Here is a 14911-nt window from a genome sequence, read left to right on the forward strand (position 1 = left end):
CTATTCTGACAGTCATTAGAAGTTTAATTGGATGACCCAAACTACCTGGGTGTGCGGTCACCTCAGTGACCCGGCGGCCTCAGGAAATAGCATAGCAATCTTCGCTGGTTGGAGGTGGCTTGATGAAAGAACGTTTTGAATTGGGAACGGTAGCGGTCAGATTTCCTGAGCGGCAGAAGCATGCAATATGGCCCTGTTTCCCGCAGCGGCGGCAGGTGGCTGACCGGAATCGACAAGTTGATCGGGGATGATTGCCCCCCAACTGAGGCAAGAAGTCAATTGTTTTTTCTTTGCCGTCATTCCCTTTGTTCGGGGGTTGGATGTCTTGAGGCGGCTAATATCTGCCTCCTCATCCGTGGCCTCATCGGAGGTGATGTCGTGAAAATGTACGGCCGCAGACTGACCACTGGGGGCTTGGAAACGGCATATGTCTGTGGTTGATTTGACATCTCCGCCGCCTGGGCTTCCTCGAGGGCTGTTTGAAGATCTAAACTCTTCTTGGCTAACAGCCATCTCTGTAGTCTAATGTCCCGTACCCCACAGATGAGCTGCTCCACCAGGGCATCCTCTAGGTCCCTGAACTCGCAGTCGAGGGCAGCAGTCCTGAGGCGAGCCATGTGCCAGTTAATTGGTTCTCCCTCCTCTTGCAATATTTGCCTCAAGTTGAAACGGCGGGCTATACGGGACGGGACTGGTGAATAGTGGCTCTTCAATTTTTCCCTCAGAACTTCCCAGGCAACTGTATGGACTGGCTGAGGGGCAACTAAAGCTCTAGCTGTCGCGAAAACTTCTGGCCCACATGAATTCAGAAAATGTGCCCTTTTACATCCACTGGACAAGTCAGTAAAGTCACTGGCTTCTAAAAAGCACTCGACCCTCTCCTCATAAGCATCCCAGGTTTCGGCGGCGGCGTTGAACGAGGCGAATGCTGGCTGAGCCATTTGTGCTATGCTCGTATCCTGGAGTTCATAGATGGCGATGCCTCATCCAATGCTCTCTGTGTAGCCCTTCTGCTCCGGACTACACTGACCATGCGCCCCAGTATCCCACCTTCGTCGCCAGTATTATATTGCGAGCGGAGGCAATGACTGAGGCGACACGGACTGCAAGGCAACTCTTTATTAACTAACAAGAAGTCACTCACTCTCAGTGCCAGAACCGCGTGGTTGTCAGACGCCTCTAACCAACCAGGAGGCGCGGAGACTCCCGCGTAAACAATAGTATTGGCCAATCAGGAAGCGGCGTCTCTGTTGTCAGGACAGGGTGCAGACGCTACAAAAAGGTGTTATTTTTATGCTTTCGTTAGAAAAAATATGTATATATATGATTAATTATGGATAAGAGAATGTACATTTACATATTGTACATTTACAATATGTGTATAAGAAATAAAAATAAAAAACTTTTTTCAAAAAAAGAAGCGATTGGACAGCCATTTGTCAAAAATGGTTTAAGGTCTCCTGCTTGGGTGGGGGGGAGGGTGGGGGGGTTGGACTAGATGACCTACAAGGTCCCTTCCAACTCTGTTAATACTGCGATATTCAGTTTCACAACAATAAACGAAATTATACTGGAAAAACAATCACATGGGTATGCATACGTGCGCACTTCATTTAGCAAACCTCCATCCCTATAAATCCCTATACGAACAAGGGGAAAAAGATCGCAGAGCTCGTATCAAACAGAGACGTTAACGTCATAACATTCGCATGCGCACACACGCAAAATTTTCCCTAGATCCGGGAACTTTCTCTTCGTAGGGCTTTTTGGTGCCGAAGGACGGATGAAAGGCTTGTTGCAAATGCTTCACGCCTAATGCGCCATAGAGCTACTTAATGCGACTTCTTGACTCTTTCTTCCGTTAACTAAACTGGGATTAGAATTGCCATAAGGATGAAATCACCGGGTTTTTTTTCCCCTATCATTTGCAGGAGCCAATTAAAAAAAGAGGTTCAAGCAGGGCTATTAAACCGAGCAATCCCTGAGAGTATCAATCTTTACACTCTACAATCTCAGGCATGCGCCCTCGGTAACTGACATGCGCGTGTTGCGTAAATCGCAAAGCGCACAATTTGAACCGATTCTTTGGGGCTGGGTGTGTTTGTCTTCTGGCCTGTATTTAGCGGGAAGGGAAGACTTATGCGACTCTGGAGCCATTCCGGTAATAAGCCCGCCGGCCACATGGCGCAGGAGCAACACCCGCAGTCCGGAACTCCGTGGAAAGAAACGCGTCTGGCTTTGAGACGATTGGCCGAGTGCTTCAAGTGCTCCCTTTGGTAAACGATTATGCCTGAGCAAAACGAGGGCGGAAGGGATGGCGGAGAGGTTTTGGATGGGGAAAAGGGATTTGGAAATTAAGTCATCTTTGCTGTTGTCAGTGGTCCTGCGGATGTTTCCAGCCCAGAACTGATCCCCCTAACTAACCTGTGTCAACAGACCATATTGTTTAGCGGAGGTGTTTCCAACCTTGGCGACTTTAAGACTTGTGGACCAACTCCCATGGTTGGAGACCCCCGATTTAATGAGTTGTGTAAAACTTGTAAAACTCATTAACAAAAAGCTAGGGAAATTAATGATTTGAGGCAGCATTGTATGTATTGATCTACTCCAGCCTTTTTTGGCTCCATATAAAATGTTTGGCAAGTGGCATTTTTAACAAAATCAAGTGGCAGAGAATGTATCTGACCATTAATGAGGGATGTTTTTGTTTGTTTGATTTTGTTTGTTTTTCAAGTCAATGTTGACTCCTGGACAAGTCCTTGAAGTTTTCATGGCAAGGTTTTTTGGAAGTGGTTTGCCTTTGTCTCCTCCCTTGAGCCCTAGCATAAAATGAACTAGAAGTCATGCTCTCCCTGTTTCTAGCCCAGTGTCTCAAACACCACACCAGATTAGCTCTCAATTTTGCAAACAAAATTCTTTTAATTTTTCCTTTTAGATGTGGTTCTCCTTGAAACAGGAGTTTGCAATTGTAGATGGGATTACTATTATTGAATGCTATTCCATAAATTAGGGAATTCCTTAAATATCAACATTTTCACTTATATTCAGAGGGTGATTTTCTTTGGAAGAATGTTCAGTGTTGTGACTCCCTATCTTATAGATTTCCCAGATAACACTTACTTTGTTGGCACTGGTCATACTTCCTCAATATAGAGTACATCAAATGAATTAGGAATTGCAGTCTCAACAACTAGACTGCTAGGTTATAAAGGCTGACCTGGGCGTTACTCTAGAGCAGGGGTCCTCAAACTTTTTAAATGGGGCCAATTCATGGTCCATCAGACTGTTGGGGGGGCGGACCAGCTGGGTGGGCATGGATATGTGGTCATGTGACTGAGTAGGCGTGACCAATTTAGCAGTCCAAACAATACACACAAATTAAACTTCAATTTGTTATGCTCCTGGGGGTAGAAAGCAGGTTACTGAAGGGATGTGGCTGCCTTGGGGTGTGTCTGTTTCTCTCTCTCTCTCTCCCTCCCTCCTTCCCTCCCCCTTCCCCCTCCCTCTCTTTTTTTCTCTCTCTCTCTGGAGGCCAGGGAGGCAAAAAAGGGGCCCATTTTTGCCCTCCTGGGGGCTCCGCACGTCCCGTTTTTGGCCTCCCCACCTCCAGAAGGTGGGGGGCTGGCAGGTAGGTGGGGCACTGTGGGCAGGACAACCGTGTCCTGCACTGGCCAGATTAATGGCTTCGGTGGGGACCCCTCCTCTAGAGTATACTCTATGCCATTTGTGTTTGGGTTCTGATATTTCAGTGGCAAAATCACAGTAATGTTGCAGAATGAATAAAGGGTTTCAACACTGGTTTGCACAGTTGAAGGTAGCATGCCATTAAAACCTTGTTATTGAAGTTGCCCTGAATATCTATGGATCTTGATATTTTGGTTGCAACCCATCCCTTCCAGAACCAGACAAGAACCTGTAGCTTCTTATCAGCACATTTAAAGACAGCTTCATTTCGGTTTTCCCTCATGCTATAAGACACTGGAATTAGTAGCAGCTAGGTAACCATCCTGTTAATGTCTGCTTCCCTCTGTGCAGAAGCCCCTTTGATATTTGTATAACACTGTTGAAATTTACCAAAAAAATACCGTGAGAAATAACTTGAACAATGTTGTAATTAATTATTGATTGTGAGAGAGCAGATAGAAGATGCTTTACTTTCTGGGTCTTTAATGTGAATTTTATGGACCCTTCTGTTCCTACTTGTCTCTGTGCCTTACGAGATTTTATTTATCAAATTCTTTTAATTAATAATTAGGAAGACAATATGCTGCAGTGTACCAATCTGAAACATAATTTTTATTTGCATCAGTGTTTCTAAATTCTATATATTCCCTTGAAGCATTTTGAAAAAGTAAAAATAATAAGGTAGTGTTATTTTAAAAAAAGGGCTGGTGGCAGTGTGCCCATCTGCTCAATATGGTGGGAGGTTAGAAGGAGGAGTAGCAAATAATTTAGTTGCTTTGCCACTACCAAATGGGTGTTTTGTATAGCAATCAAATGAGTGAGCCCATAACGTGATTTCAAAATTTCAGATGTGCTCCCAACCTAAAGAAGATTAGGATCCCTGATCTATTTCAAACAGTTAAGAAATCTAATGAATTTGATGTGCCTTGATGCAAGCAAACAAAGCTTTAATTATTGTAAACTGACCTGTAAAGTAGAAGCTTTACAGGGAAGCTTAAACTGTCCTCCAGATTCTAAAAAGACACCCATGGGATTTGCAGCTCATCCTTGACACCGCACTGCTAGCTATGATTTTCTGTATTGGAGGTGGAATTCTTAACATGTCCCAGGAGGCAGCTTCCTAGAGTGATGTTATTTGAGTAGGAAAGACGAACACATTTTTTCTTAGTATACTTTTTTATGTTTATGTAGAAGAAACTGTGTTTACATAGATTGTTTATCTTGATATTATTTATCTTGGAGATGCAATGAAAATGTATCCATTCTAATATTTAGGACAGAAATAACTCAATTCCATTTATTCTCTTGACAGTACTAACATTCTGAAGAAACCTGTGAACCTAGGGAGTTGTGAACATATCTTCTGTCTGTGAGTCATGACATAATTCTAAGGGAGATTAATGGTTCAAAAATGTGAAAAATAAATAATAAACTGTTATAAAGCTTTTCCCAAATTTGCCTATTTTGATCATATTTTAGTCTGAAGTAAATATAATACGTTGCTTTTTATATGTGGCTGCTAGTATGATTATATCTTCTTATGTAACTATACTTGTCTGTCTCAGCAAAGCACTTATTTGCTTTAGTACTTTTCTTCTTTTTATCATTGTAGATGAAATAAAAATTAAATTATTTAAGCCTCTGTTAGGTTTGACATATTTATTATGCATTTACGGTAAATACCTTCCACTCCACACATACACACACATCATTCTATCAGTATAATATGCTAGAAACTCTCAGAGCCTATATGTACAAACTACAAGTAGTCCTTGCTTACCTTCTCCTCATTCAGTGAACCTTCAAAGTTTATGACAGTGTTGAAAAAATAACTTTATAACTAATGCTGCATTTACAACATACCTCAGTCGTGTGATTGTCATTACAGTCAGTACATGTTATCCTGTGCCTGACCAGTTGTTTCCCTTGCAAACCAGAGGATTGGAGAGAAAGGAATTATAAGAGAATAAGTAGACACACAATGGGGAATACACATCAAAAGGATGTGCTGGCAGTCCATTCTGGACTGGAAGCTGGAAGTACATTATGCAAACAGTCAAGTATATTACTCATTGTGTCCCTGTTTACTGTCTTGTCATCTCTTCCTCTCCAGTCTCTGCTCTGTGAAAGTGGGGGCAGGCGTGGGGGAAGGAAAAAAAAACCCCAAGCAATTTCTGTAGGCAATCTCTTATGCCTGACCCGTTTTTTGCCATATTGCTTTCAATGTATATTCCCTATTGTGCCTGCTTACTTTCTTGTAATCCCTTCCTATCCAATGAGTAAATACAAACATTAATTCCCTTCTTGCTAATTATCTCAAAATGGTTAGGAGGCAAACAAAAGCTGAAGGAATGAAACTGATTAGTTTTTGTCAGTTTCAAGCTGAAAAGCACAGTCCCTGTTACTTGATTTCCCACTTAACAATCACTTTGTTTCGCAACAGAGTTGCCAGTCTCAATAGTGGTCTCTAAAGGAGGACTTGGATTATTTTTTGCATGTCTTTAGAAATAGTAGTTCATATAGCATATGATGCTGGTTCTACTACATGTAAAAGTTTCATTTGGATTGGATTTCCCAGATTAAAGTAGACTGTTGTAGTTGAAATAGTTGTACTTTATTTTAGTTTTATCTTTCATTATTTTGTAAACCTTTTCATGTAATATTTTTTCCTCTCTTCCTTTTAAAATAATTTTTTTTTAAAAATATATGATATAAATATTAGGAGCAATTAAAAATATACAATAAAGAGATCGTTCTCTAAGCATCTCGAAAACTGTGCAGCAAGTCATGTTTGCCAGCAGTTAGCATGTTTAATTTCTTCAATTGGTAAACTTTATTAATAGATGATAGGAATTTTGTAGGTATAATAATAATTTGATTTCAGTAAAACTTGACAAAGATATGATGTGCTGATTAGCAAACCAGTTAAGTAAATAAATTGGTTTGCAAATAATGCAAAGAGTGCTCATAAATAGTTCCTCATCAGATTATAGATAAATAGAATTTCAATTCTGGGTGATCTACTTGCAAGGCTGCAACTCTTCAATAGCTTTTTTAAAAAAGCTTTTTTAGATTTTTATTTTTAAATATACATCAATATCAATACATGAACAGTGTGGCTTCTGGGTATAATTCATTTTGATAAATTGATTAATCCAATTTTAATTCAATTTATGGAAACAAAGTCAGCTATTCAAGTAAATAGTTCCAGCATTTCATAATGCCTTTCCAAAACAACGCCTACCCAGTTTAAAAATCCAATTTTCTGTGTTTTAAAAGGTCTTTAGCTTTTCTCCCCTTAGTTCCTTTCTTTCGGGTCTAGGATTTTTCTCTCTATGGTTGTTCACCATTTTAAGAAATAGTTCTCAGAGTCTCTTTTCCTGGATTTTCCTCTCTCTTTTTTTTTCTGTTAAGGTTAGGGTCTAAATAAAAAAGGAATCTTCTCACCCAGCTCCAGTCACTGTTCATCTACACCACTCCTGCACATTTCTTTGTTGCCTCGGCAGTCCCAGCTTCGTGGCAGCCCTGATGGCTGCCTCTTCTCCTCGTTGAGAGTGAGAGGGAAGAAGCCCTGGGTCAAGCAGGAGAGTTGCGACTCTCTGCGACCTGCAGGGTGCCCCTCTTTTCTTCACCACCCCATTTTATGGCTTTTCTTGCCACTATTGTTAAGTGAATCATTTCATTTATTAAATTAGTAACATGGTTATTAAGTGAATCTGGATTCCTCATTGACTTTGCTTGTAAGGTCACAAAAGAAGACCACATGAGCCTGGGATACTGCAATCATCATAAATATGAACAACTCACAAACCATCTGACTTTGATCATGTGACCAAGAGGATGTTGCAATTGTCGTAAGTGTGAAAAACGGTCATAACTCACTTTTTTCAGTGTCATTGTAACATTGAATGGTAACTAAATGAACTGTTGTAAGCTGAGGACTATTTGTACTTTAAAAGCTAAATAAAATTCAAAATAATGTTTTGAATAGGATAAAAAATGGGATTAAAGAAAAAAAATAAAATTTAAAAGATAAATGGAAATATATTCACTTAAGAAGCAAACATTAAATGTATAGCATGGGGATACCTGGTGTAGTAATGATAGTACTTGATTTATTATTAAGCAAGTATGAAGTTAGCTTTTTTGAAATTTTTTGTTATGGATAGCCTCAGTTAATCCTGGTAACACCAGAAAGGTAAAATTTATAGTCCAGAAAGAGGGAGCATGCAAAAGTTAATGCCACTGTCTTCTCTGTAATTTTTCTTACTTGTGCATTTTGTTCTAAATTACACTTTAGTATGACGTATGAGCATAGACTGGGTATTAAACTATCAACCTATACAAGCTATCAGTGAAGACTTCAATATTTTAAGTGTACTATAAACAATTGTCTTGTTCTTATGTATTTCTAAGATAAAGATCTCTTTAACCATGTGTTAGAAATTGTTTGTTATTCAGATGTAGTTTTTCCCACATGAAATCATGTTTATATTTTTCAGAACTTGTGTAGGCAACTGTATTGGCACAGCTTGCCCAATATGTCAGGTACCAATCATGAAACAGGATGTGAAAATAAACAGGAAACTGGACAACATCATCAAACTCTATAGCAAATTGCAAACTCTGCAGGACAAGGATTTCTCAGGTAAATGAAATACTACCTTTTGAAACGTGGAATTATGTTGTTAAAGGAACAAAAACGCTTTTCCGCTATATATTTAAAATGGACTATAATTAATATACATTTTGGTGTCATTTTTTTATAACTTGACATTTTTGGTGCTGCTGCTGTTATATTATTATTGTTATCCTTGGGATGGTGACATTGTTTGGTGGTTGGTGTTCCTTCTTTTGAGAGTGAGGCATCAGAATTTCATTTTAATATGTGTCGTTGTGCATACAGGTAAATAATAATAAACCTTAACTTTTCATCTCATTTTATCTAACTAGAATCTTATTGGTCTGATGTTTGCTAACATTTTCCCTTCTGAAATGTGTAGGCAACTGTATTGGCACAGCTTGCCCAATATGTGGCAAGAATGAAGTGGCAGAAACACTGGCATTCAGTAGGAGTTTGACAGAGGAGACAAACAATAAACACCAGCATTCTGAGCCTTTCAGAATGCTGGTATTCACTGGCATTTTTGCCAGATTTGAGGTTGTTCCTCCAGTGTGTGGAAGATTTCCCTTCCCTACACAGAGGTGAGGGAAAATCCCTTGGTGCACTGGGGAAACAGACCGCAAATCCAACATCCCTCATTTGCAACCTTCCCTATTGGCTTCCACATTGACTTTTGGAGTAAACTATCAGAAGATTGCAAATGGCCAATCATGTAATTGCAGGCACTTGGCAGCTAGTCAGATTGAACAGATTGCCAAGTACCCAAAATGTGACTAGGGGAGTCCCCATCATGATGTTTTACAAGGGCCAGAATTAAAGCACCTATTCCAAGATCATCTTGATTGTGGTCATTAAATGACCAGTTGTAAGTCCAGGACTATCTGTAAATCCTGTGCTAATGTTATGATTATTGATCATGATTATTAACAATTGTTCAAAATATTAGTAAACCTTATTTTTCAAGAGTTATCTTTCATATAATAAACATGCTTCTTAGGTAAAGCTGAGAATAAACATGGAAATAGGTATGTGTTCAAATATATTGTCTATCATTTGTATCTAGAATAAAATGGTGAATGCAGTGTTTTGAGCCCAAAGTGCATTTTGGAATATAGGTAGTTCTTGATTTATGATAGGTTGCTTAGCGATGATTAGGACAGGCCACCTCATTGTGGGGACTTGTGGCAGAATTCCACAAGTGGCCGTTCCACAAGAGGCATTGGCAAAGCTCTTGGTTTTTCTTTCCTCGATAGTTGCTAGCCTTCCCTCTCCCAGCATTAGCAGCCGTAATATGCTAATGTTGGGGTAGAGAAGGCTAGCAACTAGCAAGGAGAAACCCTCTTGGCTTTCCTTTCTCTGCTAGCCCTAGTCTTCCCTCTCCTAGCGTTAGCATATTAGCATTCAATTGCTAATGCTGGGAGAGGGAAGGCTAGTGACTAGGCAGGGAAGAAAAGCCACCAGGATTTCTTCTTGCTAGTGGTAGCCTTCACTCCCCCAGTGATGGCTGCAATGCACTTGTGGTATTCTGCCACGTGGCCCAGCAATGGAATGGCCTGTAGCTCCTTCTGTACCCCAACTTGAGTTCTGGAGAACTTCCAAAAGATAAATTAACAATCAATAGCAGGGGTGGAGACAAGGCCCAAGTGACAGGATCTGAAAAGGTGGGAAACAGAGCATGGGATTCGTTTCTCAGGGGGTGAGGGGAGGCATTGGAAGACGAGAGAGAGTGGGCTTGTGTCTGCATTAGGGTCTCCCCCACCCCTGAGGCACCCCATATTCAATTTAACATTCATTTAACGAATACATAGGAGAGAGCAATGATGGGAAGACTCCATTATGATTCCCTGTATTGTTTTCTCATCATCCAGATCATGCCAGTTAGTGCAATAAGAGCTACAAGGTGAAGAATAGATCTGGAGAGGACAGACAACACAGTGTTGCATGATAAGATGCTAAGAAGAACAGAATGTGAGGCAGTAGCAAAAACTTGATGAAAATCATGTTTGAAAAAAAGTAAAGCCATTCATTTTCTATTAATTAGCCTTAATTATCATCCTGGACCTTGAACTTTGGTTTTAAGCACGTATTCCAAAAAGGCTTAATCCAAAGATATCAAGAAATAAATATTTCATATTCTTGGCTGCCTCTGAACAGCTAACTCCAAAAGATTACTCTGAGACAGATCAAACCATACTTTCTGGATATAGTACTTTATGGAATGAAATGTGTATCATTAATAGACAGATACAAAATTTTTGACCTCGGTCTTGAAAGCTTCTTTCCATTCCCATTGTGCCGCAGCTTAATAACTAAATATACTGTAATTTGTCACTTCAGGCAATAAATTTAAATCCATTAGCACAAAGCTTGTCCTTTAAAAAAAAAAACCAATCTTTTCCCCTTGACAAGGGGAAAAAATTGCGGCCTAGTTTCTTTAGTCAAAGATTAATATGGTGCTTGAATAACACTGTGCAGTGTTATTAATATATTTAATATACAGGTTCACTGTAAGGGAGTCTAAAATTACAATCATAAATCACTGTTAAGGGGATCATTACACAACAATGGTCACCTTTTATACCTTTTTTGCAGGAGTTGTTAAGCAAACCCATTTTAGCCAATAGGCGTTTTTTGCCAGAAACTGGAAGTAAATGCTAGTTTCAGGCAAAAAAAGAGGTAATAAATCATGACCATAGAATGGTATAAGTGGCAGTAAATGTGGGCTGGTTGCCAAGCGCCCAAATTGCAATCATGACTGAGGGGGTGGCCATCAGAATTTCAAAAATGGGTCATAAGTAGCTTGGAAAGGTCCTTTGTAACTTTGTATGGTGGCTAAGTGGCCATTCATAAGTTGAGGACTATTTGTAAACATAATTCACTAATGGCTAAAATATTATTGTATAGGCTCTCTGCATTTGGTTCATTTTGATGAAGAATGGCAATATTTGCCTGTACAAATACAGGCAGTTAAAAATAAAGTTGACAGCTCCCCCCTTCCTATTTTCTGGATATGAATATTTATATCCAGGTAAATATTTTGCAATTACAGTAACTTTGATGAGGGTAAATAAATAATATGAGGAGTAAATGTCACCTGTAGAATGTTTGTTTCTAAGCTTGTTGGCAATCTGGCTTCACAGATTGTGTTGCTACAATGGAAGATTACTTAAACTTTCTCTAGTGATTTCTGTTTTGTTCTGCCCATAGCTTCCAGCCAGTTCTTTAATAGGCCTAACTAAAGGTGCCAATGAAATATTTCAACATTAATTACTCATCATTGCCTTAGGCTATATTAATAACTTATCCTTGCAACTTGCTTTATCAACAAATATGACATTTGCATATTTTATGTAGGATATTATGAAATTTACAACTTGATGCCCTATGTTCTATTAATTTACTCTGCAATTTAGTTTGCACATGCTGCCCTTGAGACACATATCACAGAGATTTTCACCCATTAAAATAAAATACCTACAATAGAAAATAAGAAAATAAGATTTTAATAAGTGTTGAGTACAATTCATTAAGAGAAGCCAAGGGCCATTTGATTATAGTGATTCTGATCTTTCTTTTAAATTGAATGAATTTATTCCTCTGGTTACATTAACTTGTTAATAAAATATCCTAAAAATATATATCTGGGATTTTAATGCAGAGTGGTGTAAGTAATGTTAAATTCTCCTAGTCGGAAGGAAACAGCAGTCAGACATGGGAAGCAGGCATGTCCGTCTGTGTAGCATAGGACCGAGTCTGCAAAATTTGAATAACTCCGCCCTCTGCCTGTATCTCCCAGTGTTTCGACTCAGTCTTGGCTGACAGTCGTGTCTTCCTTGTTTTACCACTTTCTTTCCTGCTTACTACATTTCTAATTAGATTTCTCTCGGATATTTGAACTTTAAATTTTTTCGTGACTGTTAGGACTGATTTCCAGTGTGAAGGGTGCTTACCTGATACCGCCGAAGGCCGCGCAGCGGTGTGGGACTGCCGGCTGGCAGATCCTTGAATGGGGTAGCTGGAATTATCCTGTAGCCCCCAGCTTTTCCCCTCAGCGAGAGCGAGAGTGATTGCTGCGTTTTAAAGGCTATTGCCCAGCAGCCTCTTCAGCGCACAGACTTTGATCCTAATCGGCAGCACTATTTTTGACCATGTTTGATTGCTGGAGGGCTAGTGGTCCGCCACGGCAACTCAGTAAGGGGATTTCTCCTACTTGCTGCCTGCATTCACACCGGACAGTTCTGCTACCTCCCGGACAGAGGACCGCCATTTTCACAAGCTAAGTGTTGGGGGGGGGGGGAGTTGACTACTGTTAATTTTACTTTTGGCATCTCCGGCGGCCATTCCAAGATGGCGGACACCACGAGGCAAGCCCGCCCGGCAACGGGATCTACTGGAGGGCGGCGCAGGCATTCCAGTGACCCGGGAGAGGGTCCTTCGGGTCCCCCCTCCCACTACGAGACCCCATGCCAAGCCTTCAGCCGGGGGCGCCTCCAAAGCCACTAAAGCCGCTAAAACTGCAGAGCCTTCTAAGGAGGAGATGAGGCGGCATAGGGCTCTAGAGAAGGCTGTCCTCAAGGCCCAGCTCCAACAGCTGGCAGCCATTTTGTGTCCTCCTCCACCACATTCCCCTCAGGACTCCATTTCGCCTCCGCTGCCCAGGAGGGAATTGTCCCCTGATCACCCTGCTCTATGCGATCCCCTTCTTCCCCCTGGGAGTGAACCATATTTTTGGACTCTGCCCGAATCTGGACTGGCAGAACCTCCAGTCCTGGAGGTCCAGGGTCCTGTGCCATCACCTGCCTTTCGCCCTGAGCTTTGCTCTATGGCTGACACACAAGGGTAGGCTTTCCAGGCTTCCTTAGAGGCAATTATTGCAAGGGCCATTTAGCAGGGGCTAACCCAGGGATTACAGCAGGGTTTCTTACCACCTGCCCCACAGTATGCTCTCCCCCAACAAAACTCTTCTCAACCTGTGCTCCAGGAGGACTTCTCTGAGGAACAGGGTTATTCCCCCAAGCATTCGGAACATGGTTCCATTTCCGAGGAGGAAGAGTCCAGGGATCTGGCTCTTTCTGATGATGAGGGTCTGGCCGTTGACCAACTCGCTTTTATTGGCCTATTTAAGCCTCAGCTTTTTAGTTCCTTGCTGTTCAAGGCACTCGCTGTCACCCGCCTGGGCGGGTCGTCACCATCTGAGGCGGTTCCTTCAGCGGTCAGTGACCCTGTTTCTTCCCTGTTTGTAGAGCCGACGGTCGAACAGGAGACAGTGCCTGCCCCAAAACTTTTCACAGATGTCATTCAACGGCAGTAGTCCCTTCCAGGCTCCGGTCTGGCACTGAATGGTCTGGACAAGAGCCTCTATCAATCGGCTCCAGCTTTGTCTACCATTTTGCAGGTACCTCCTGTGGATGCCCCCATTGCTGCCTTTACATCTGCTACCCGGATCACGGGTTCCCCAGAGGAGTATCTTCGTCCCGGAGATAAGCGGGCCGAGAAGACCATGATTAAGGCACACCAATCGTCGGCCTGGGCCATTCGGACGGCCACATCAGCATCGTTCTTCAATCGCGCATCTCTCCTTTGGCTCAGGACCAGCTTCCGCCTTCGGACACAAGGACTCATCAGGATCTAAACAAAATCGTGGCCGCCTTGGAGTAATCGGCAGATGTCACCTTGAATTCCGCTCACTTCGAGGCCAAAACCATCGGATCGACCATCACCTCCCGCCGTCTTCTATGGCTCCGTCATTGGCAAGCGGATGCCAGGAGCAAATGGCAGCTTGCTTCATCCCCCTATTTGGCTGACTCCTTATTTGGGCCACCTTTGGAACCTCTGCTCATCAAAACCAGAGATTGGCGCAAGATCTTACCTTCCGTCTCTCGACGTAGCGATTCTCGATACTCTCCTTACGTGCAGCCCCAGCCCTTTCAGGTTTCTGACACCGGCCTCTATCAGTCTCACTACCAACGGTCCTTTCAGTCCAGACCTCAGCCGCAAGACTCTCAGGTCAGACAGGGCAACAGGTTCTCTTCCAAACGTCCCCTTCGGGGTGGCAAGGGCAGGCCTTTTCTTAGAACCAGATAATTCTGCATCCGGCGCCCCCATAGGGGGTCGTCTGGCGCTTTTCGCCGGCCACTGGGACCTTTCCATGTCAGATGCATGTGTTAGGGACACTATCCTTTCTGGTCTATCTATCGAGTTCCATTCCCCCCCTCCGAATGTCTTCCTCACTTGTCCTGTTTCCCAGGACACCGCCAAACGAGCCTTGGTGTCCTTGGCCAGCCAACACCTCATCGCCATTAAGGCTGTTCAGAGGGTCCCCTCCGACCAGTGTGGGAAGGGGTTCTGTTCCCATTTGTTTCTAGTGAGGAAACCCTTGGGGGGTGTGTGGAGGTCCATTTTAGATCTCAAGATTCTGAACCGGTACGTCATATACCGCCGGTTCAAGATGCACACCCTTCACACCATCCTCAATACCATTAGGCCGGGGGATTTTCTTTCTTCCATTGATCTGGCGGAGGTTTATCTCCATGTACCTATTCATCCCTCTTGCCATCAATACCTTCGTTTCCACTACTGTGGGGGGCATTATCAATACTCAGC

The 14911-nt window shown here is 42.2% G+C and overlaps 1 protein-coding gene across 1 annotated transcript in view; it reads left to right on the forward strand.

Moving 5' to 3' along the window:
* The first annotated feature begins 2151 nt into the window (after window positions 1-2151).
* The window catches only part of BARD1 (BRCA1 associated RING domain 1), a 137185-nt gene continuing 124425 nt past the window's right edge, over window positions 2152-14911 (forward strand). Inside the window, exons 1-3 of the mRNA XM_070956775.1 lie at window positions 2152-2276; window positions 4997-5053; window positions 8187-8332. Coding sequence (XP_070812876.1) covers window positions 2182-2276; window positions 4997-5053; window positions 8187-8332 — 298 coding nt within the window. The 5' untranslated portion in view covers window positions 2152-2181. The remainder of the gene's footprint in view (window positions 2277-4996; window positions 5054-8186; window positions 8333-14911) is intronic.

The sequence above is a fragment of the Pituophis catenifer genome, unplaced genomic scaffold, assembly GCF_029215685.1.
Source record: "Pituophis catenifer annectens isolate HBS135680 unplaced genomic scaffold, rPitCat1.0.hap2 SCAF_1, whole genome shotgun sequence".
NCBI classification, from domain to species: Eukaryota; Metazoa; Chordata; class Lepidosauria; order Squamata; family Colubridae; genus Pituophis; species Pituophis catenifer.